The sequence below is a fragment of the Tribolium castaneum genome, chromosome 2, assembly GCF_031307605.1.
Source record: "Tribolium castaneum strain GA2 chromosome 2, icTriCast1.1, whole genome shotgun sequence".
NCBI lineage: Eukaryota > Metazoa > Arthropoda > Insecta > Coleoptera > Tenebrionidae > Tribolium > Tribolium castaneum.
The window spans coordinates 21,080,838-21,106,860 of NC_087395.1; the positions used below are offsets into that span (position 1 = coordinate 21,080,838).

The following is a 26,023-nucleotide window of genomic DNA, read 5'->3' on the forward strand; positions in this document are numbered from 1 at the left end:
ATAAAGAAAACACGAAATTCGATTCCTTTTTATTTTACATCTATAAGAACTACATAATTAAGACGCCTATAAGAATGCAATGCAACACACTATAACAATACTATTTTTATAACAACATTTATAGAAAGAAACGATTTAGGCCTTTATAACAACCATCTTTATACAAACTTCGCACCCAAAACATCGTGAAAAAAGAACAAATACCATGAAATATGCACTAAGATATGTTTATAACAAAGTGTCTCCAATACCATACTAAGAAAATACTTGTACTAAGGAAAAACAAAATCATTGGTAACTATAACTCAGAAGAAATATTACGACTACTTACAATGCAGCTTAAGACCACAAATAACAACTGAAATAAAAATAATAATAGAATAACAAAAAATAAAAACTTTGAATTTGACGCCATTCAATTCGTTTAAATTTATGTCAACTCCAAATACTAACCAAGATAAGATTGCGAAAACATGTCAAAATACGGAAAACGTTTTCATCTTAAGCTGCATTATTGAGTTTTCTGGAAAGTCTTGTAATAAGACTAAGTACTTCAGCTAATTTTTTTCATACGTCCCCAAACCTGCTGCTTCTCGATATTCTGTTTTATTGTACATTTTGGTATACGATTTAACAACATTAAAAAAAACGTCAAATATATTTGCGTAATATTCAAGATGCAAAAAACCCAGCCACCTTGATGTATAGGAAACTGAACATTTCTCTTTTTTCATTTGCTTCAACTTCAGACAGGTCCACCTACCTGGGCGACATCTCGCGGCTTTTTATTAAAACACCGTTTAAAAAAACAAAGTAGGCTGCGACGTTCCCTATCTACCAAATCGGCTGTGTAGAAGATGGAATAATTGCAAGCAAAACATTGTGAACAAACTTCGATTAAATTGACATTTTAACTTGACTACGCACCGTTACAAATGCAATAAAAATGTAAACTGACACATTATTGACAAAGTACATTACACAGATGTAGAACTTTAACAGTTGTAAAGACAAGACACTCAGTAAATAATTCTACCCTAAAGCTACTTACAAATAGATACACATTTACCGTAAAATGAAGTGATAAATCACAGACAAAATATTTATGTTCGCTCCCTTAGTTTTATACAACTATATAAAAGGTACCATGCTTGTATTTCTGTCAAAATGACAGTGACATTTTAATTTGACAGCCAGCGTTGCCAACCTAATTTCAATGTCATGGGCTACTTTGATCAGAAATTAAAAGCATTCAGTTTAAAAATCTTTTTGATATTTTATTGTGTGCGTGATTTCTGGTATGATGGCAACGAACATTTTTAAGAATTTTACTGCAACGTGAATTTCGGTTATTAGAATATCTTTTTCCGCACCCATCCGCCAGAACGTAACAGTTTCGACAAAAGTAAACTGAAATGCGCAAAATTCGACCTCCGTTTACACCAGTCTCACTCGGTAAATACAGGGTGTTGGATAAACATTCGATCTTTACTCACCTATAACTGTGTACTTCGTTTGCGCGAATTGAGCCACCCTGTATGTTATTTAGTACAACGAGACATTTATATAAAAGTTAAGAATAATATAAAGGGACAGCTAAATATTTCAAAAATTTCTTCCATTATGATTGAGATACGAAACGAATTAGTTTTCTTAACAGCATGAGAGGTTATATCAAACATTTTGGCAAATAATCCAAAACTTTTTCAGTTTTTAAAATATTTTAAAATGATATTTATACAGGATTATTTATTGCCCGATTTTAAAAATTGAAAAAATAATTAAATGGTTTTAAAGGTAGCATAAGCAGATGCTTTTGAAATTTTTCTCTTCGTTGTACTACATTTTGGGTTATATTTAAGTTTCTTATTTTAAATTGAGACCCATATTTTATTTAATTACTTCATCTTTTTAAATAATTTTTAGTAAAAGTGTACATACTGTAGTACTTTGCATCAAAAAGCTAATACCTTTCAAATTATGAAAAGAATATGGGTTTCAATTTAAAATAAGTAAGTTGATGAGTATAGCCCAATATATACAAAGATATTTGGAAAATTTTTAAAAGGATCAGTTTATCTAAATTAAAAGCCACTTGATATATTTTTTAATCACTCCATAAATAAAAATTACCCTGTATAATAATGAACAAATACTAATTTCTGCAACATATTCCTTATTTCATTTGCAAGATATTTCTTGGAGTATTTTAAACAACTTTTGTAAAAAAATGTAAATGTTACTTTTGCGGGAATACATTTTCAATTTACTACGGAATTAAGAATTTTTTTTAAACCTAATCCGTTATGAAAAGTCTATTATTAGACTTCAACTCGCATAATTTACAAAACCTGCTCGCTGTGCGCACTCGTTTTGGCAAAAATTATGCTCGTTAAACAAACTCAGTCTTTTCGTAACTTATTACGTTTGTTAAACCATTTTGATTTAATATTAAGCTGTACCCTTATTTAATAAATTTTCGAAACACCGAGATTAAAACATGAATTTGTCTGGAATGGCACTGTTAGATCATTAAACAACAAAATGTTGTGTGTAACAAGTAATATTAGTGCATTTGACACAACCACAATGTATTTCATTTTACAAAAACTAATATTTCAAAAATATATTATATTTGTATTTTGAGTTACTTACTGCCTACGCTATTGTACGATATACTGCAACATCTCTTCTCGAAAATTATTTACAACTAATCTTAAACTTACATAATCAACAAATACAAAAGAAAATACATAATATAACAAGCAATACTATAATTTTTAATTTTCAAACTCGTAGCTATCAAAGCATGACTTGCCTTCACCGAACAAAAATTTAATGAAGAAGAAATTTAAACACTTATCTCAAATGACTATGACGCAGCCATCGCTTGTTGCTGTTCCTGCTGCTGTCTCTGTTTGAAAAGTATCGTCTCATCGAAAATTAACCGTTTCAGCTGATCTTTCGGTAAGTCGTCCAGTTCTGTATCAAAGCGGAATGGAGTTTCAGCCACCGGCTAAAAACAATAAGAAAATAACACCAAATCAAAAACTTCCAAATAATCACCTCGTCTGCTGGATCATAATACTGCTCTAAATACGGATGCGCTAACGATCCCTCGACACCTATTCTTTTATGCGGATTAAACGTTAACATCTTATCCAGAAGGTCTAGCGCTTTGGGGTCGGCGTTTGGGAATAGTTTTGACCAAGGAACTTTGGGTTTATATGGCAAAGACTGAATGTAACTTCTCGCCTGAAATGACACGCATCCAGCAAACAATTAAAATGAATGTTCGTACGTACTTTTTCGTTTATAATACAATTGAGATCTTCTTCCGACGGGGACCCCAACACTCCGAGAATGTGATTTAATTGATCTAAATAATGCTTTCCGGGAAAGATGGGTCGGTTTGATAACATTTCTGCTAAAATACAACCCACCGACCATATATCTATAGACTTCGTGTACCCTTTTGAATTAAGCATGATTTCCGGCGCTCTATACCATCTAGTTGCTACGTATTCAGTAAGGAACCCTGTATGATCGTGTTCGGGGTCGGCCACTCGAGCCAATCCAAAATCACATATCTACAAAAAAAATCTCAAATGAAGTATTAATCAAATTTATTCGTATTGATTTAAAAAAATTCTTAAAATATGCCAAAATCGCTAAATTACAAATTTTAGTTGAAATAAAGCGGAAAACCGCCAGACTAGGTCGAATTCCGATGTTTGAACAAATTCTAAGCCTTTTTGTGTATTTCGGGATCTCGTTTAATCAAGACAAAAATTTCGTTCAAGAAAATGTGACATTACATAAATAAAAACGATAACATTTTTCCATAAATAACCAAAAATACTTTATTAAAAATACGCACATGAACAGTTTTTACTGAAATGTAAGAAAAAGATATCAAGCAATTTATTTCGTACTACCGACTAAACAATTAAAAACGTTTTGGAATCGTTATTTATTGTTAATTATCGTTAATTCTCCATTTAAATACGTAACTATGTACAAAATTTGTAAAGCAACACAAGTGAACGAAATATAATTGAAAGCAGAAATTCGTTTTCTGAGAGTGAAGATGATGTGTGATTGTGGTAAGAACAGTGACTGTGGTAAGAACAAAAAGTTACTTCTAAATTTATGTATTAGTTTTTTCTAAAGATTTAAATTGCATAAAATACAATAGTCAGAAGATATAAATGAAATAGATGATTTAAAAAACATTTTTTTTGAAGAATACGCAAATGCTTTTGTTAGAATTTAATAAAAGAGCAATTTACAAGGTTATAAAAAATAATTAATTATTCTTCAACATTTGTTCTTTAGTTTTTATTTCGGATTCAAGAATCAGTTGATGTTATCAGCTGCCATTTAAGATAAAGAAACTGAATAAACAATAACGACATGAAAAGTGAAACGTTTTTATTTATGACAAAATACGTACTCGCATTTTGTCTAATAATAACAGTCTCAGATTATCTCAGAAACATTTAATACAAATTCTGTTCACTATTATTTGAGTTTTCTTTAAACTTGTGTTTTTATAAAAATGGAGAAAAAATACAAAGCCAAATACCACAAAAATTTATTATCCAAAAGTTAAAGTTGAAAAAGATTAAGGGACATGTTTCGAACCAATTGGTTTATCTTTAGCTAATTAGTTCCAGTTTTCACTTCAATTAACGTCACACCATCGTAACTTCACCACTTTTATATCTTTTAGATATATTAGTTTGTTGTTTATAATGTAATATTTTTTATATCTTATAAAAGGACTGAAGATGAACCAATTGGTTCCGAACATGTTAATTTTATTCAACTTTAACATTCGGACAATAAATTCTTGCGGTATTTGACTTGGGATTATTTCCCCATTTTTGTAAAATAACATACCATTTCGGATTGTATGTAGGTAATGCATATTTTCTAGTATTCAATTGTATTTTTTATTATACAGTGTGAATCTGCTAAATTTTTTTTTTATTATTTCTAATGATAATACCAATGATTCAATGTTGTTCTCAAAAAAATAATTATTCGTTTAGGTCTCATTTAATTGTAATCAATTTCTAATTCGAAATAATTATTTTAATAATTTGACTTTTCCCAAGTAAAACTTACTTCAAATTAGTTTTGTTAGTAATTAATTAATTTTTAGTGTTTAATTTAAATTAAATGCTTTTTATTTTCCAAAATTCAAATTAATCGCGGATTTAAAATTTTCTTATGATTAAATGTGAGCCACACTCTATTTAATTAGAAAAAAATTCAGCAACTTTACATTAATTAATTTTAATTACAAGAAATTGTAGAAAAAGTTCACATTCATAAGCAAAAATTTAAGTATTTAATAGCAAGGGCTGATTCCTAAAAATCGTTAGTTTTTTAGATATATAGGGAGATTTATAAGTGTCGAAACATCTTTTGGGCTTTTTGGGAATCTCCTGGATAAAGGACATTAAACTGAGTTAAAAGTTCTTATGACAAAAACTTGTTTGAGCCTTTTTTAACGAGTTATAGCTCTTTTAAGCAGACTCACCCTGTACATTTTTATATCTAAAATCTGATTCCAGTGACAATATATATTTCAGTTCATCACCAAAAATTGTACTTCATTTTCTTAATTATCTGATCTGAAAAGTGAAATTTTATTGAACGAGTAAGCAAATAAATCAAATAATCACGGTTTCATTGTTTTAAAACCAGCAGTGGGTATTGTGAAATATTTATATGAAATTGATGACTTTATTATTTAGCGAATCAACAATAAAAAATACATGCATCTAATACACAAAACGCTCGGTTTTGCAGTGTTTTGTTCAGTTTTAACTCCAAAGTGATGCAAACTTTGCATGTGCCATTGGCCATTAGCCCATTAATGAGGCGAAAGTATACAGGGTGCTAGGGAATGGCTTTGTAATAATTCGTCTGTCATGATCATGAGTTAAAAACCCTTATATATTTTTTCAAAAAAGTGCATATTTTCTTCACAAATTTTTATTAACCAACCTGTTGAGAGCCACTGTGTGGATTATAGTAGTTTATTATCAGTTATTTTTTCATTAAACTAAATGTTCATGGTAGCCCATGGGCGTTTGGAGAATTTTTCAAAATTGTGGCTAAAATATTCATTTTTGTAGGAGGTCCTGCAAGAAATTCCAATGCTGGTAAAAAATGTTTTTTTTTTGTAAAATGTAATAACAAAACACAAATTGATAGACGAATAACGTAGTAAACCTAGAAGTTAATTTACCTCTGCTGTTTTGCCAATAATATCAAAATTTACGCTAATGTTTATTTACTTATTTACTTTAATTTCAAAACTATTTTTTGTGACAATTATGCATTTTTGATTGACATAAATTTTGCTTAATTGATTTGTCTTGTCATTCTCAATCTACCTTTAAATTTTTGCTAAACCATTCCCTAACACGCTGTATAGTTATTTACTACAAAATGCAACACAAAATAGGTACATTTTACAACGTAGACGTTCTGATTTTTTTTTAGATCACAAATTCAAGTGGGCTCATAGTCCAGTCAAAATAGACATTTCAATTTACACAAAGCTGAAAATTGGTACAGATCTTTACAAATAAAATATCAAAAGTCCCAATCGATCCGATGTGTGCAAAAAAATATTCAAGATTAAAGGTCAAATGAATCGGTTATTGCAATTTTTCTCGTAAACGGTAAATGTTATCATTAAAATAGGTCAGACAAAAGTTGTAGACTGTGTAATTGTCTACAAAAAATGTTCTTATACTTTTTTCTCTACAACTCATTGTAACTGAGATATCGCGATTCTAAAAGTTAAATATGCACGTCTACGCTACCCATATTTGGGACTGTTGCTATTAGCTGTTTCAAAACTACAATAACGCCAACGTCGCATTTTCTCTCAGAATTTGCTGTTATAAATTATTCATGCATTTCAAAAAAATAATAGCTAATGTAATTTATATTTTCAATGAGAGATCTAAACATTAATAACTATTTTACAATTTTATCAATCTTATTTAAAAAAATAATTTGGTAAAATGCGATGTTGGCGTTTTTATAGTTTCGAACCAGCTAATAAATACACTATTTTAAACAATTTTTGCAAAGCTACGGTAGATGCAAAGTAGTATTTCGGAATATTATCTTCTTATAGACCGTAATACCATGTGATCATTTGAATTTATAATTAAAGTAGACGCTTTTGTGTCTTTGTGATTGAAAAACTAGTATTATGTAGAATTCGCCTTCTTTAACTTTTAGAATTGCAATATTTCGGTAATGATGACTCGTAAAAATTATTTTTTGTAGACAATTGCATTGAATATATTTTTTTGCACACATTGGATCGATTGGGAGTTTTGATATGTTATTTGTAATAGTGTCCTAAAGACCTGTACCAATTTTCAGCTCTATGCGAATTTTTGCAAGCTTACCACTATTTTGATGTCTATTTTGACTGGACTATCAACTTTTTTCATTATACGCTTTCTTGAAATATTTATGTAATTTTTACAGAATACCGAAAGAATACCAACGCAATTTTTATCAGTGAATCATGGAGTAGTATATTAATGACGAATAAATGCCTTCACTATCGTTAACAACTTGTAGAAAAATTAAACCTAACTGGTTACATACCTCCATATGATGCAACTTTAAAAATTTGTTCGTCAACAGACTGTTTTACAACCAAATTTGTCAGTCACATTTTATTTTGCAAAAACAGATGTAACCCAAAATGGGTCAGAACTGCCCAATTTTTGAGATGTGTTTTCTGGACTGTACTTCTTTAGAGGTAATTTCGACAAATAATACTATTTAAATTTACCTAGAAATGAATTATTTCTGAAAAACTGTCATTTGTGTTGCACTTTTTACATGGTCAGACGCGAAGTCTTTAAAAGTCAATAACTCTGTACAATCACAAATCAGAAAATAAAAAAGTAAAAAGCTTTAATTCAAAGGTGGCACAATTATTATTTATTACATATTATGGAACCATAAAAAATTACCATGCTAAAAATATTCACACTCGTAGCTGCACGTATAAAATCAAGAATTTTCATCGCTTCCATTCACTCGAAACCCTCGCATTCAATAATTTCAAGAAACCTTGATAGTGCTTTGTCACAAATAACTAAATCCGGGAAAATACCAACTTCGTGTATATCAACGGTTTCCAAGTGGAAATAAAGCACGATTTAGAAAAAAACTAAAGAGAGAGAAAAATCCAATCTCGAGTGTGTGAGAAAGTTCACAAATACCTAACTCCAATATATTCAACAAGCAAAGACCAATAGAAATTCACATAATCTATCCAAATGAATAAAAAACTTGGAGTGATTACATTGCTCGGTCCTATTTATTTCTTACTTGTACAAGTTTATAGGTACCCAAGCCGAAAAATAGTGAATTAAAACAATTATGCTGGAATCTAGTACGATATTTCATCTACCACAGTAAAAACGAATAATCAGATTTTTAAAGTCAATTTTGATTTTTTCAATAATTCAGTTATAATAATTAAGAAGGTATAATACAGCGTGATTTTTAAATAGACCAACAAACTTCTACCCATGGTAGTATCAAATGAGTACATGCTGGGAAAAATGGTAAAAAAATTAGAATCACCGTTTTCGAAATAAAAATATTTAAATTTATGTTGGAGATAAAGCGTGCGCCACTGATATGCTCCTAAGCAATATTAGCACAGTTACTTGACTTGACCAATGCAACAATGATCACTGTGTATTACCGATATTTATGATGAAAACGAGCACATTTTGTTGTAATACAACTAATTTAAACTTATGAGCGTCGTAAGTGGCACGGATTAAGGGGTTTCTACCCCTACGAAATTAAAGCGTACATATGCTGCAGATCGTCTCTACTTATCCTTGGAAAGCTGTGATAAAATTGTGTCGGTCTATTTAAGAATCACCCTGTATAATTTATTCTAATGGTTACAGAATTTACCAAAAAATAAATTGACCCAATTTTTTGCAAATATACTTTCTTTAACAATTAATTACTTTGCAATTTTTATTGCTAAAGGTATTTTTATTTTCATATTTTATGCTAAACAAAATTCGTGGATATAACTAAGTAGATTAGTCAACTTCTGTCACTTGTTATATAAGCGAATACAAGATGTGCCAATTAAAAGTTTTCGGCTACAGAACATCTTTGTTTTTTATTTTTTAAACAATGCAGTTATGGACAAAATGATCAATAATTACAAAGTTATAATTTAAAAATGCTTACAGAATTAACCAAAAAATTAAATGATATAAAAAGTCACACATCACAATATTTGCGATTTTACACACGGCTGTTCTGTCTTCTGGAGAAGTATTATTAGAAGAATTAACTTAATTATTATAAGTTTTAATAATTATAAGAACTTTCCAATATGTACTTCTAAAAAAAATTGGTGACACTAGACACCGATAACGGCTACGGCCGTTAAATTAGTATTTTTTCTATACAATAGCGCGTATTCTGAAATCGTTAAAATTTAAAGGCCGTTAATCGTCGTTCCTATAGTAATAACCAATAAAAATCCTAGATGTTCGATTTTACCCAGTGTTAAATTTTAACCACCCGTTAAAAAAAGTTACAGAATAGGCGCTAGTGTCACTCAAACGGCGCGGCGTCAAGGTTGAATAATTAATTTTTAATTTACCACAATTACAAGTATAGTTACATTAGCTGGAGTAGTGATTAAGTGACTTACTTTAAGATCGCAGGTTGTATTTAGGAGAAGATTGCTTGGTTTCAAATCCCTATGAAGTACATTTGCCGAGTGTATATATTTCAACCCTCGAAGGATTTGGTATAGGAAGTAACATATGTGGTCGTTACTCAGTCTCTGGAAAAAAGTATTATGAATTATAAAGTGCCTTATCCACATTTAAGTAGATTATGGAACTAAGAACAAAGCAACTTTGACAATAAATCCTAACTAGAGTCACCGGGATAACAGCTTTAAAGTACATAACCGAGAATAAAGTTTGGTTCTGTGATTTTGTGCTTATTAGATTTCAAGCTAGCTTATACCTATACAGTAACAACAACAATTATTTGCCCAATTATTTAAGATAAACTTTACACGAATAACTTAATCATAACAAATTTATGTTTTGCTGCCTCCAAATTAATGTGTATTTTGCAATTTTACACCGTTCGTGATGCCTCTGACAAATGCCGAGGTCAGTTTACATAGACCTCGGCCAATATTTATGTTGATTTTCAATTTTCCCTAATGCATGTGGTCAGATCAGATATTCGAAGCATCCCTCATAAAAATACACAACGATGAAAATCGATGCCGTCTCGTTCGCTAATTAACTTTTTTGTTATTTCAACTCACCTGTGTTTTAAGAAGTTTGTAGAGGTCGGTTTCCATTAAACACTGTACAATGTAAACGTCCCTCATCTGATCTATCGTAACCGCTCGAAGTATGTCCCGTATGTCGATAATCTGGAACAAACTCACACAATCACTTTTCCCGCCTTTTCCCTGTTTCGAGTTTAAAGCTCCAAGTACAGCGAAACAAGCATGAAGAGAGCTGTAATGAAATTACAGTTGCTATCTGCACGGTTATACTTAGGGTGAATCTTGTTTAAGCTTCCATTTCATCATTACACTCCTTTAAATCCAACAAGCAGGTAAATATGTGACACAAATACGTACAATGTTATTAAACTCAAATCCCTAATTTCATTAGCGCTATCGTCTCACTCGCGTAAGCTTGTAGATGGAGTACAACAGCTCAGCTAGTAGTAAACTGTTGCGTTTATGTGCACGAGTGGAGAGGTTGATGGAAATGTTGTTCAGTGACCATAACAATGACTTATTAGACCACTCGTGCAAAATTAAAAGCGATCCAATTAAAGGTGGATGATGTGTCCATTGTTTCGGAGGCGAAGTAAATAAACAAAGCGATGTATATTTTTCAAAATGTTTTTAAACAAAACGCAATATCTCTAACAGTTCTGAAACCATGTAATTGAACTCATGAGAGCAATATCAAAAGCGATTCAAGTTTATCCTTATATTAGAAAACGCCGAAATCGCTACTAACTTTGTAATAAAGCCTGTTTTGTCAACGATATTAACTTCTGTCTGTTCAAGTTGATTGGTTCGTAGGATTTTTTATTGGGTCTAGATTGCCACAGATAGACACAACCGAGTAGCTCCGCTAAAACACTTTTAATGTAATAATAATAATTTCGATATATTGGAAACGTTAATGTTCTTTCATAAAATGTATACGAAATGGGGCATAATTGGAGAAAATTGATTAAAAGTTTCAGCAATTTTTTCGATTTCCAAATTTCTAAGGATATGTGGTTTGGGCATATTCGCAATTTTTCCTGGATTTTCAGGTCACAAATCTAAATGAAGCTGTAAGTAAAATCACGGTCAAAAAGAATGACACCCTTAAAACCGCTTCGAATTATACGGCTAATGTATACGTTTGGCTAGTTTATAAACTAGCTGGATATCGTGAAAACTAGTGGACAGTTTGAAGCTAACCGGTTTGTTGAAATTTATGATCTAAAAGATTTTAGTCGGACTTTTGCTATCCGGCCCGGTTGGTAGGGGTGTCACTCTTTTTTATCGTGACTGTACCTTAGCTGAAAATTAGTTTTTACACACGAAACACGTTTATTATTGTTCTTATTTATTTTTGATGAAAACAAATCTATTTCCGTGATGAGAACGATTGTTCACGTGGACAAAGCATTAAACTTCAGTAATTCGGTTTGCAGTCGTAGATAAAGTATAGTATTCAATCCGTGCATAATGAGCCATATTACACTAATTTAATAATATACGATAAGCAATAAAGTTAATAAGATGTTGTTTGAAACTGACTTACATGATCTTTTGGCGAAACAACAAACTTGTATGTCATAACTTGTCAGATTTTACGTTTAATTTTGACGTGATGTGCTGTCGGCGCTAATTGATGTATTTGCCTTTTTTAAATAAAACTTCGGATATAAACTTTCAATTAACGACCGAATTTAATAAATATTTGTACGTACTACGTTATAAAAAGTCTATTATAGGTATTGTTTAACTCGCATAATTTGCAAAACTTGTTCGCTGCGCTCACTCGTTTTGGCAAAGATTCTGCTCGTTAAACAAAATCGCTCTTTTCATAACTGATTACGTAAATAACTATTATTAGTATTAAATTTACGTCGTTACGAGACATTTAATATGAAATTTATTATTTATTTTACCTTATTTTTAATGCAAATCTATTAATTATTGAAATGTTTGAATGTGTACAAGGCATTATTCATTACATTTTTGAACAAAAACTTTTTCTCGTGGCAAAACAGTCAATTCCTATTAGGAGTTTATATGAAAAATTATAATATGACTAAAGTTTAGCAATTTCTTTTTGAAACAGCTTGTGTATACTAATACAACTATTAGTTTTTTTCATATTTCTAAAAAACATGTAATCGCCTGCACCATATCAAAAGCATAAACAATAGTTTAGTTCACATCGATGCTTAAGGAGATTAAGACCAACCTTTTACAGTCCTTTGATAATTCTGGCTAAAGCTTAAAACAGTTAATATTATAGATTACAAGTTTCTTTAGTAAGAAGCCTCCAGAGAACTAGTGAAACCGAGGGATGAACCTGCCTCTCTATAATAATCAACTAGCTATGTATTAAGGGCATAATCAAACATATTATGGCTTGCGGGAATTTTCAAAGCCCTCTGAGCAGCTAGGGCTTTAATTTTTCCAAGGGCTATAAACGACAATAATTGTGTCTGTGGCAGTACGAACATAACATCGTGTTCAAAAACGGTTGTTGATCAAGTCGACTATGGAATTCCAACGTGCCGCTTCGTCCAAATGCGTCTTGTAATTTCTGCCATCTTTGTCAAATCATTGAATTAGCTTTTTACTCACTTTTTATGCAATTTTCGGCAAACTTGTTTCAGGTTTGTCTTAATTTGTGTTTTATATTTCTGCGTTTTTTGTTGTTGTGTATTCTTATACATTTATTAACTGACAACGTCGCATTTTACCAAACTACTTTTTTAAAAAAGATTGATAAAATTGTAAAGTAGTTATTAATGATTAGATCTCTCATTGAAAGTATAAATTACATTAGCTATAATTATTTTGAAGTGCTTGAATAATTTATAACAGCGAATTTTTATAGTTTTGAAACAGTTAATAGATTGGAAGCCCTTTTGTAACGTTTTGACGGATTTGCCACTTTGATGGCATATACAATTTAAATTTAGCAGCACATTACATTTAAATTTTGTATGGTAGCGCTCAGCTCCGTTTGCGTGTGCGTCATCTGACATTTCTGTCACTACGTTTACACAGCAGGGGCATAGCGGTGACAAACTATCAAATATTTTTTGAGGTTACGAAGTGTTTAAATTATGAGTTGTTACAAAAAATACAGATTCACAAAACAAGAACTAATAAACGCAGAATCAAAAACCTAACGAAACGCAAATCACAAAACACAATAAACGAACGGAAAATACTTGCGATTAACACCGATAACACTTTCGACAACCATGCGACGACGTCTATAATTTACTGTCAATGTCAGTTTGACAAATTCGTGACACTTGACGGTGTTGTCGAAGTGCACATGTAAATTAATGTTCAAGGATACCACCCTTAGATAGCCCTTAGCTGTTTAAATTTGCATTGTTTTTGATAATTTTTTATAGCTTTGTGTTGGTAATGAAAAAATGAAATTGATGACGCACACGCAAATCGAGCTAACCGCCACTATAGGTGACTTGATAAACAACCATTTCTGAACAGTGTGTATTTTAATTTGTTTTTGGGGAAATTTAATTTCTAAGTTGGGTTTAATTAATTTATTGTATAGCTTTAATTATTAGTGTTTGCAAGCCTATAAATATCATGTTTTCAAAATACAAAATAAATATATGCTCTAACATTTGTAAAAAGCAAACAATAAGAGCTTTTATCTACATATAAAATAATAGGTCATTTGTAATATTTAGCTACCCTACAGCAAATCCCCGGATTAATAATTGTAATTTCATTTTCATATTAATTTTGCACACTGTTTTAAACGTAAATGGTTTACGTTGAATTATGCAGCTTGTTTTTATCCTAAGCAATTACTACAACATGAAAACACGCAAAAAAGTCATAAATTGTATTAAATAACCAATAAAATGTTTACTGTTTGATGTAAAATTACATAGTAAAATTACTGTTTTTTGGAAACTCGCTAGAGACTGTTTTTCAATCGCTTACTTTTTTTGCGTTATGTTGGCACCACCATCGATAATTTTCCACTTTTGCCTCTTCCTTTCAACTAATAAATGATGTAAATACGTGATGATCGAATTTTCTAGTAATTTTTGTATACAGGATTGATATAACATTTTTCTGTTGGTAAAATTTTTAGCCTTCTTTTTAATATCTGAATCCTAGATTACAATCACTATTTTAAAACACGCTTCCGACAGCAACGTGTTTTAAATTAAAATGTTCCAACAAAAAAAATTGAGTAACACTCATAAGAAAACGCTTAAAGTTCTCTGGTGTCTAGACGTGCAACTCGCGTACGCTCGTTGCATAACGACAGCCCTCGAACTTTAAAATCTCGTATTATTAATGACTTTAAAAAAATTAATTAGCTTTGTTTCTTATGTAATTATCATATTAAAAAAATTATTAGTTATGCAAAAAACTAAGCAAAACCAATTTCATCTGACATTAAAATTTACTGTAAATTAAATGCAAGAAAATCGAGTGGAAATTTGGTAACAATCAGTTGTAGGTGATTCGAAAGGTATAAAGTGTAATTGATTTTGGCACTTTTTCACGTGTCGCTTGTATTTTTGTCTCAATTATGTCCCAGAAGCCACGAAAATTCTTAAGTATAATTTTTGCACACTTGCTGACTTGAAACAGGTAGGTTTATCGTAAAACGTTTCTGAACTGAAAACTCATAAAGCAGAAAATAAATCCTCTTTTAGACAAAATGACTCATTAGTATTGACATTAACAAACAATCAACAAAAGTACATTTTGACAACAATATCAATTTTTTCTGTCGCAGAAAAAGTTAAAAGCTCCCGTACATTCATATCATACCATGCATCCATTGTGTGCTACATACATTTGCCAATAAATCGGAAATAACCGATACTATTGTAGTTTATTTGTGCCAATTAACTGATAAGTTAAAACACGCAAACAACATTTTGTGGCCATGTATAAATACAAAAGTTAGTATTATTTACAATACTATTCTGTATATTTACACAAAATATTATGGGAAATGTTTATGTTAAATTTTTTTTGTCGGGACCATAAACTGTACCTTACGAATTATAATTCAAACCTAACTAATCTCAATTAAATTAATTAATATAATGTTAAGCGGACCGCTATGACAGTTTACGTTACATTTCACAGTTTATTCAGGTCTCACATTGGAATTCGTAATAGCAGTGAAAAGACTTAACTTTCTCAAATAAACTGTGTGTTAAAAAATACCAAACTTGCTCAAAATTCTATATTATTGTTTCATTTCAAGAATCCGTTATAAATCCTGTCGCTTCTTTACTTCGTCAAAATTTAATTTTTTCACAATTTCCACTCATCCTTTCTGTATCAATCATCTCGCGAAGTTTAATAATAAAAAACGTTTCAGTGATTTATTTTTCTTTCAGTCAACTTGCCTTCAGTTGTCCAATAATAATTTATATTTAAGAGCATTTTTATCAAGCAGCAGCTTACGAAGTTGAATATTAACTGAGATTTATTTCATCTAAACGCGATTTAGTGTCCGTAGAAAACTGACATTGAACAATATCGACGTGCTTTTACTCGTCTCCTAATAACTATACCGTTCAAACGTAATAAACGTTAAAAAATGCAATTAAAATTAATTTGGAAAGTTTCAAACGACAAATGTTATAGGCATTACCAAGCTTTCATCGACGAGGGAAGATTCCCTCCTGAATCAACCTCGTTTAAGGGTTTTTTGCAGTATTGCCATCAGAAATTTAATGCAATTAAAAGTTTCAAGCCGTGTGTTTCGCTGAGGTTGTAAAAATTTCAAATCGTAACGATTTTCTGAATTATTTATTCTATGCTTATCATGATTTATCAAGTGTATGTAAAGTTAATCAATAATAATACTACACTAACTGTAGTCATTCTGATGCACCACCTGATTTATTTATAGCAACGATTTTGTCAACCCTCAACAATGTCAATCACATCGGACCCACATCACACTGAGCTCTTTTAACCTTATTACAAAAAAACTTTTGCAGGGATTTTAAATACGTATTCAAGTTTTCTCGTTCTCTTTTTACATTTTCCAGCGTTTTAATTCCGAAAACCATTCCCAACTCCTGTGAGATAGTCACGATTTGGGCTTAAATCTGTCGAAGATTAGGCGAGGACTGATAAATAAGTAACGAGGATTTCAACTTATTCAATAATTATTCATTAGCTGAGTTCTTCCGTATCTCTCCATAACATCAGCAAATCCCTAGCGACAGCGTTGCGATCGATTTCGGTCAAATAGGTACACAAATTTAACTCCAATATTCAAGAAAAGGAAAAAGAAGAGTAGCACTTTTTGTAATAAAACAAGGAAATTGAAATTTTCCAATTTTACGCAGCCTTCACTCAAACACCGAAAATTGTCATATATTTATGAAAAAACAAACTTTGTAGCGAGTCGACAAATGCGACCACCATTCGCAAGGTGCCATGACAATTTAATCATAATAAAAAATGTTAAAACGCGTCGCGTGAAAGTGATGGATGATTCGGTAGTTTTTTCCAAATAACATCAACTTAATGAAATTTTACCACCAATGCAACATAGGAAAATACTTACATTTTCGTGTTTAAACCTTGTGAGTATTTTAATTTCTCTGAGAGTCCTCTGGCAATAAGTTTGATGCTCGAAAGGGGATATTTTCTTAATCGCAACTTTTGTATTTGTGGCGGTATCCAGTGCTGATCTGTAACAAGAATTACATTCCACTTCAAAAAAAATTAAATCATGGGAAGATATGACAACTGCTCCGTCTAATTAACGAGCTTTCCAGTTCCTCAACAATTCAAACTTCCAAGCACAACGAAACAAATCCAACTGTATTAAAATGAAATGTCATTTACAAGCGAGATTGGATTTTGGTGGAAAAATTGTGAATTTGCAAATACGTTCCACTTATTAGGGGAAAGTCGGCAGAGGCTGGTTAGAAAGGTGGCACAAATTTGTTTAAATTTAATCAACTTCGGAAGAATATCAATTCAAAATGATTACATTACAGACTTCTTTTTTCCTTTGTGAGCCGTATCAAACAATTAACAATTAAATTAATTTTCACGCATTAACTGGTGGACTGATTAATATAATTAGCATTACCTAATTATCACGTAAATATCAACAAGTACAAACATAATTACTATAATTAATGTTAATATCTAGAGAATTATGTTTGTTGGAAATTGCAAGTGCGCTAGTAATATTTTTTGCTACAAAATAAATTTCTTTATTATTTATTTAAAGTAATACTATAGACAATATGCAAATGAATGTGATGAGTGAAATTGTTTATACTTATACATTTTTAGACAAATTAAATGCTTTGTAGCCCAAAAAAACAGGCAGAAGTTGGTCTTTATTTCTACATATTCTCATTTCTCATTTTTAAGTACATTTAATAATGTTATTTGACAAACAGTGACTTCAAAATGTTAAAAGTTGCGAGCTTTTACAGTCAACTAAAAAGCTCAATTAATATCACTAGTTTACACGCACTGATCTAATTTTACACGATTTATATACCTTATATAAAAGTTATAATTTTTTATAGATTTTCAGGCGCTGAAATCAAAAAAATATATTTGCAAATATCCGCAATGTCACTTTTAAGAACTATATGTTCTTAATATATAAAAATACAAAAGTAGGTATAATTCTAAAACCGCCAATAACAAGAAATGAAAAATGAGTTACTTTACTTTGTTTTTTTTGCTTTTAAAATTTTCTTCTAATTTTGTGAGCTTTTCAATGAAAAACGATCCCAAATTCACAGCAAATAACACACTTCAGACCTAGTTTCACAAACTTCCACTCTGTATTGACAAAATCCTTCAAATTTTGTTAAGTATATCGTTGAAATACAGGGTGTATCAGAAATACGTGTGTTAATGTAAACACGTAATAAAACTCATCAAATACGACAACTTTTCTATGTAACATTTTGCAAAATTAGTTATAATTTTCACTGTTTTCCTCCCTTCTTTTGTACAAACGAGCCGATCAGTGTTTAATAATTAGTTTGTATTTATAGCAACAATTTTCATTGTTGTTTCAAATTGTTTAAATTGTCCGTTTCTATCACAACAAAAATAGTTCGGCTCTTTTATTGTTCTACCTATAGGCGGGTACACGTTTTCAGTATGTTATTTTTTTCTAAATTTTAAGAAAATTTACGAATTTTTTATTGAAAAATTACAAATAGAAAACATGTTTTATTTGTTAAGCTCTGTTACCTGTTAAAATTAAGACACGTATTTCTGATACAGCCTGTATATACAATATTCCTTAATAAATAGAAAGTCACATACATTTCATAGTTTGGTGATCTGCTTGTACTACATTTTGGCCAAATTGGTTGAATTTAATGAGTTTCTAATGACAAACGCTAGAAAAAATCGGACGGAAGAAGCAAATTTATATAACGATCTTTATCTTCAATCTTTCAACAGAACTTTTCGAGTTTCTGTAAAAAAAAACGGCAAAACAAGTGCAAGTAACAAATTTCCGACTTACTTTTGCAAGTGTTTAAAATAAAAATATTCCTAAATTCATAAAAAATAACAAATTTTAGATCTGATTTAACTAATATTTAAGTCAACCTACAATTTTAGAAGGTATAATGTGTTTCAGATTTATTTTAGCGATTTTTCGTTTGGCTAAATCTTTCGAATTTAGTGAATTTCTCGTGCATATATACATAAAAATGTTTTAAATTTATTAAAACAATCAAATCCAATGATATATTAGTTTTTGTTGTTTTTTTTTTAGTTAGTTTTTCATTAAAAAATGCTCCCAAATTAAAAACAAAGTCTTTCAAATTTTGTGTGTTTATCGTTAAAATATTATGTTTTTATAATGCCCAGTATTTCAATTGACCGCTAAACTAAATAATTCTGGTTACCAACTTATTTTCTGGTTTAGCGTATTTCAGTGCTTGGTTACGAATTAAGGTTGAACTATACTCGACTCACCGTCCAGGTGGGCATGCGAATGCACAAATTTGAAACTCAATTTTTAAGAAAAATAACACACAAAACCGTTTTTTTAAATTGGATAATGTTCCTAGGTTCACTTATTACCTCACAGATCGGTTATTATCTCGATCTAAATATTTGTAACCAAGTTATAACGGGGTAAATAGCGTAATAATCTTAATGTTTTTATGGAAAAACCTAGAGTTCAAATGACATGAAAAAAATATAGTATTACAAGTAAGTCATATACAAGAACTATACAAAAAATTATCAAAAAACATAATACAATTTTTTAATGAAAAAATAAAATGGCTAAAATTGAGGTTTTTTCATTTTATTTTTAAATGACTAACAATTTTTTTTCAAACTTATGTATATTGTTGCTAAGGTTCTTAGAAAGTCACCATATTTTTTTCAAACAATTTGAACTTACAGTTTTTTTACCAGAACAACAAATTAAATCGACTTTTTAACCAGTTTAAACTCGGTTACAAATACTTAAAATGAAATACAAACTGACTTGTGAGGTAGTGACTGAATGTTCTTTTTTTATTATTTATTAATACTGGGTTTAAGTATTCATACATTTTTTTTTTCAAATTCATTGTAAATTTCCGGTTAAAAAACGCCAATACAAGAGCAACAAACTATATTTTTGCAAAACATTTCTAATTTAGTAGAGAAATCTTTCATTTAAAATTGTTTCCGAATTTACAAAAATAACACATTTTAGAGCTGATTTAAAAATTTGACGCTTACTTATTTTGATTTAAAAGTTATCCTAAAATTTTAGTCACGTAAGAATATTTTCTTTTGACATATTTTTCAAACCCAGAATTTATCGTCAAAAATTTCGGACATAATTTTCTGTTTTTTTTTTTGGTCAAAATATTTCTTTCTGCTTTAATGCGAGTCAGCAGTTCAGCAGTAATAATATCCTAACGTATTTTAATCACAAAAACCTTTCACAAGTTTATATAAGGTAAGTTTGCGTTTTTGCAAACAAAGTCATAAGGATTGTGACATACTAATGACATTGTTGTCAGAAACATTAAATGAAAAAGCTCGCATTCTTCGTCAGTTTCTATTAGCTGTTTCAAAACTATGTAAACGCCAACGTCGCAATTTACCAAGGTTTATAAAAATATAAAATAGTTATTAATGATTAGATCTCTCCTTGCAACTATAAATTACATTAGCTATTAATTTAAGTGCATAAATAATTTATAACAACTAATTTGGGGAGAAAATGCGACGTTGGTGTTTACATAGTTTTGAAACAGCTAATACATAATATAAACTATCAAAATAATTCATTCGATCCATTAGTCTTTTTGTAATATTTTGAACTCTTTCTAATACTATTCTATAATTCTATAATAATCTAATACTATAATTTATACTTTCAATGAATTTTTATCAACTTTAATTTGAAAAATAATTCGGTAAAATACTACTTTGGTGTTTTTATAGTTTTGAAACAGCTAGTGTCTTAAAACAATAGTTTTTGAATCGGAAACATTCGTGCAAGAAAATAATTTTTCGTAGCAACAAGTTGTGACGTAATGGAATAATTTTAACTCACATTTTTGTTTAATTAAAGGTGAATAAACATAAAAATAATAATTTAATTAAAGATATAATAGCAATTGAAACAATATTTGTAAAATACGTTGTTTCCTATTTTTAGATAATAATAGTTACACTACCGCTTCAACTTTAAAACGAAAACAAAAAATAAAGACAGTTTTCTAGTTACATTTCCAACATTGTTTGAGTCTGTCTATATATTTCAGAAGGGTCACTCCTTAATTATGTATGTACGGTCTTGGTCAAAGCCAAAGCACTGACCTAAGTCCGACGAAATAAACATAAGCTTGAATGTGTATCCGAGAGGTAGAGAAAACAACGAATATTAAAACCCATTGTTTATAGAGAAAATAAACACACGTCCTTTATCAAAAGCGGCGGATATTTTATTGAAAAACCGAACGGTGGAAATGAATGTTCTATTTATAACATCCCGTAATTGATTGACTGTAACAAAAAAGTGCAATACACGATAAAATGAAGTTAACATAATTATTACCGACAATTTAGTGTCCAGGCAAATATTTAATAAAAATAAACTACCAAAAAGTGGAAAATTCAAGAGCACTAAACTTTCCAATAATACACAGTAAAAATAAAATTATGTATACTGTTATGTTAATAAAGTTTTATTCATAAATGGAAATACGAATTTGCGTTCTTGGGGCACAGAATAAAGCTTTCCGAACTTATTAAGATTTTAAATAAAAATCGCCGAAGCGCACATTCGCATTTCAACCACCGAATTTGGAATATAATAAAAACAAATCGCAAACATCTGGAAAAACATAAATATTCCTCTTGTTACAACATCCACAGGTTTGTAAAAATCGAATCGAATACAATTTGAATGTAACAACTGTAATCTAAAACGAATTTCCCCAAATGAGGTTGGATTGGTTAACCACACACGAGAGAACTTGTTGACGCTGTCGGAACTAAATCGAATACAGAACCTGACAAAAACGTGCTTATATTTAATCCAAAAATGGCAATTTAATTATAACGCAATTCTGAAAGTGATTAAAAATTTGGTCCTAGCTGCCTTTTTGTATGTGTTCAGAAACTACATACAGGGTTTTTGGCAAAGTTAATTAAAAGTCGCTTTGAGCCAGCCGATATCTCTTTAGCGAAAACCAAAAACTTCCAAATAAAACCAACGTTTGATCAACTAACATAAAACAGCTTAAAATTTAACTTGCGTTAACCCACGTAGTTTAAATAAATACAAAAAACTTAATTAAATCCATAAACAGCGTTGAGGACCTTTGACGTCAACACAAAAATTTGCTTTCCATTTACAGGAATTTGTGTGACAGCAGAGGTTATTTGTGCGCTTCCCTTATTTTATTTTCAAAGGAACAGCGTTTAGAAAACAGGATAGCGTGACAATTCCATATATTGACTTTTCTCTAGTAATATTAATTAAATAAATGTGTGCGAGTGGAACGATAGAAGCCATAAACTGTGTAAACAACACATTTTAAGAACGTTGATTGAATTTGCATCGGTAATTTCGATATAACTAGATGATTAATTATTGTCGCTGGAGTAATAAAATCACGACTCGTGTCGAACAGATGAACGATTTAGTTGCTGAAATAGGTTCTGTTAATTTATTCAGAACCAATTCAAATTAATCCCTAATTATCTGACAAACTGACATTTTCCAATTAATGCATTCCATTATTGTTACACAGGTGTGTGTTTGATAAAATATTCTGTTTACGGTGAATGATTTTATTTATAGAAAAGTAAGTGTCGACAGTGTTGTTTCACAATATTGGTAAATTCTAAGAATATTTGGAAAAGTTTTAGACCTCTTTGAGGTTATTTGAAAAGGCTAAGATCATGCAATGTATTTTTAGACGATATTATTTTAAATATTTTGTTGATAGATTATAAAGATACAGTGGGAGAAAGTCCATTTTTAGAATTAGTCAACTTTGTTTTACAAGTTTTGTACAGAAATACAACTAAACAACAATCTGGAAGAGTTCTAAATATCAAAACTACAGAAGAATATTGAAAACATGTGTAGTGGAATTCAAAAAAGAATTTGGAGAATGTAAAAATGTTTCAAAATATAATTTTGATTATATAGCCCAATCAAATTAGACAAAAATAAGTCCATCGATGGAAAAAATTCCTAGAGATGGAATTTTTTTAAAGCTTTCAAAACAATGGTACAAAAACAACGATAAGGAATAATTTGGAAAAATTCCAAACAAAACTTTTGAGAATTTTGAAAATATATAGAGTAGCATCTTAGAGAGAATTTTGAGTAAGTGAAAAAAATGTACAAGTACTTACAAAATAATCATAAGTAGACTTTATAAAGAAACCTAAAAATGAGTATAGAAACAAAGCTAAAAAAATAATCTGGAAGAATTCTAAACAAAAAAGACGTAGAATGAAACTCAAAAAAAAGAATGGAAAATGTAGAAAAGGTGTTTCTAGAAGCATTTTTAATAGAGTCTTCAAAATAATTCCGAACAAAAATCCAAAGAATTTATAAATGATTCTGAAGATAAATTTATAAGATCATCTAAAGATCTAGATACGACTTTAGGAAAGAACCAGACAAGAATCTTTAGAAAAATCAAGACAATAGTACGTACAGAAAAAATGTAGAAGTGTTTCTAAAATAATTCTGAGTCGATCTACAAAATAATTGCAAAGAAGTATCTATTTAAAAAATAATCTAAAGAAGAGTACATGAAGATGGTAAATAATAATCTAGAAAAATTCTAAACGAGACTACTATAGATAAATTTTGAAAAGACAGAGTAGAACCCAAAAGAAAGTTTGAAGAATGTAAAAAAGTGTTTCTAAATAAAATTTTGAAAATATCCAAAAAGAAGAATCTATAAAATAGTCTAGAGAAGTGTCTAAATTTCAAATTTTCAAACGGCTTTGGAAAAGTATGATAGAAAACTTTAAACAAAAGTCAAGAGAATAGTCCAGAAACAATGCTAAAAAATAACATAGAAAAATTTTAAACAAAACTATTAAAGAATTTTGAAAAAACGGATCTAAAAGAGATATTTGGAGAATGTAGAAAAAATGTTGAAGTGTTTATAAGTACATAAACAACACTAAAAAATAATCTGGAAGAATTCTAAACGAAAATGTAAAAAAAGTATTTAAAAAAAAATTGAATACAGTTTACAAAATATTTCCATCGAACCATAGAAGAATCTACAGAAAAATTTATAAATGTATCTAAAGAAGGATATAATCTATAGAAAAGTCTAGATGTCAAATCTACAGACCGCATTAGAAAAAAATTACAAGAATCTTAATAACAATCTAGAGAAGAGTACAAAAACGATGTAAAGAATAATCCGGAAAAATTCTAAACGAAACTGTTTTTCTTTTTATATTTCTAATCGATATGTATCAAGCTCGTTTATACATGTAGCACAGGTGGTAGCAGTGAGTGTCAATATAAAGTATGAGAATACAAGAAGATCGTGAATAAAATATTAGATAGAATTTAAATTACCTACCGTTTTAAGATTCGCTCATTTGTTTGAACAATTATAAAGTTTTAATTAAAAAAAAGCTTAAAGCAAACAAGCTTCATTTTAAATAAAAGCAACCATAACCTGTAAAGTTACACAGCTTAAACGCAAACTTTCTTACATATTGCTGCTTTAGTTTAGTGTTGACTTTACCCAAAAGGTTAAACACAATTTGCATCACTATTTTGCATAAAACCAACTCAGATATCAAACTTCGTAGACGAATTAATTTAATTTCGTTATAACATACCGCGTCGAGATGAAGATCAAAACAACTACCATGTACCTAATTGTTAACTTCTGCAGAAATTTTTAGAATAAATAAATAAATGCGCCAGTTCAAATATTTATAGCAAATACTCGTTAAAATACGTAGGATGTATTAAAGACTCCCTCTTCATCTACTTGGCGTTTCTTGACGTCATTTAGAAATCTAATAACAAATCCGAAGCCTTTCTAGCTTCGCTCCGGCGAAAGAATATTTTTTGAAGGAAGTGGGTTTGTAATTAAGACGAGTATGGAATAGTAACGCGAAAATTAGGACGAAACTTATCCAACTTGTTGCCGAACCCGGCCTAAAATAATAACTAAATTTGATATCGATTGCTCTGCAGAAACATCAGAGCAATTAAAACCGATCTATTAATAAGCAACTATACAGGATGATCCCTTTGGGACCTACATTAAAAACTTTTTAACTTCTAATAAAACTAGAGCTTTCCAATTTATTATACGATCCAAATCAACCATTCAGAGTTTAACTAAATTATTGTTAAAACGGCTGAGATTCCGGAAATACGAGAAACTGGCGCCAACTTTGAAATTTTAAATAGTAACTAAAAAAATGTCTTAGTTTTCATTTACATTTAAAATATCACAGCCCTTGAACCGTTTGCGACAAGTGAATAGAAGTTTTGAAAAGCCTTCTAGGATTTTCAAAATTGTCAACTGGCAAAATTCAAGGCTAGTATGATTTTTTTCAAAATGGTTTTCCAAAAATCGGCTATAACTCAGTTTTCTTTTTTAATTTTCTATTTTCTTAGCGGCAATCGAAGAACAGTAATATGTATGATGATTTTTATCAACACGTTCTATACCTACCTCTTACAGTTTATGAAAAAAAAAACACAAAAAACGGATTTTACTTTGTCATTTTTATTTTTTATCAAGTAGACCTTGCAAAATGGTCAAGAATTGTCACACTTCAACATTTTATTTGTTTTTTAGCTGGTTCATTATCGAATAAGCAGTAAAACAATAATTAATTATGGTTTATGCTAAGTTAGTGAATTATGTAAAGTAACTCAGTCAGTCTACCATCAAATTTTGAACTTCTTGAGTGAAAATAGTAGACAAATCTAACATTTCTTTATATCAATGGCACACTTTTATCGTATTTTTCGAAAGCTTTCTCGATTAAAAATGAAAATAATAAGCTAGAATTCTGTTTTTTGTGATTATTTCAAAAACTGTAAGAAATAGATATAGAAGATGTTAATAAAAGTCTGCATAAAAATTGATGTTCTTTTGATTGCCAATGAAAAAACGGGGCCATTCCATGTGAAAAAAACTGTTT

At 29.9% G+C, this 26,023-nt stretch overlaps 1 protein-coding gene across 1 annotated transcript in view; it reads right to left on the minus strand.

Moving 5' to 3' along the window:
- Positions 1-17: 17 nt before the first annotated feature.
- LOC655225 (mitogen-activated protein kinase 1) overlaps positions 18-26,023 on the minus strand; it is a 51,292-nt gene continuing 25,286 nt past the window's right edge. The window contains exons 2-7 of the mRNA XM_961740.5: positions 16,923-17,049; positions 10,388-10,498; positions 9,752-9,886; positions 3,306-3,590; positions 3,067-3,255; positions 18-3,016 (exon numbers count right to left, since the gene is read on the minus strand). Coding sequence (XP_966833.1) covers positions 2,873-3,016; positions 3,067-3,255; positions 3,306-3,590; positions 9,752-9,886; positions 10,388-10,498; positions 16,923-17,049 — 991 coding nt within the window. The 3' untranslated portion in view covers positions 18-2,872. The remainder of the gene's footprint in view (positions 3,017-3,066; positions 3,256-3,305; positions 3,591-9,751; positions 9,887-10,387; positions 10,499-16,922; positions 17,050-26,023) is intronic.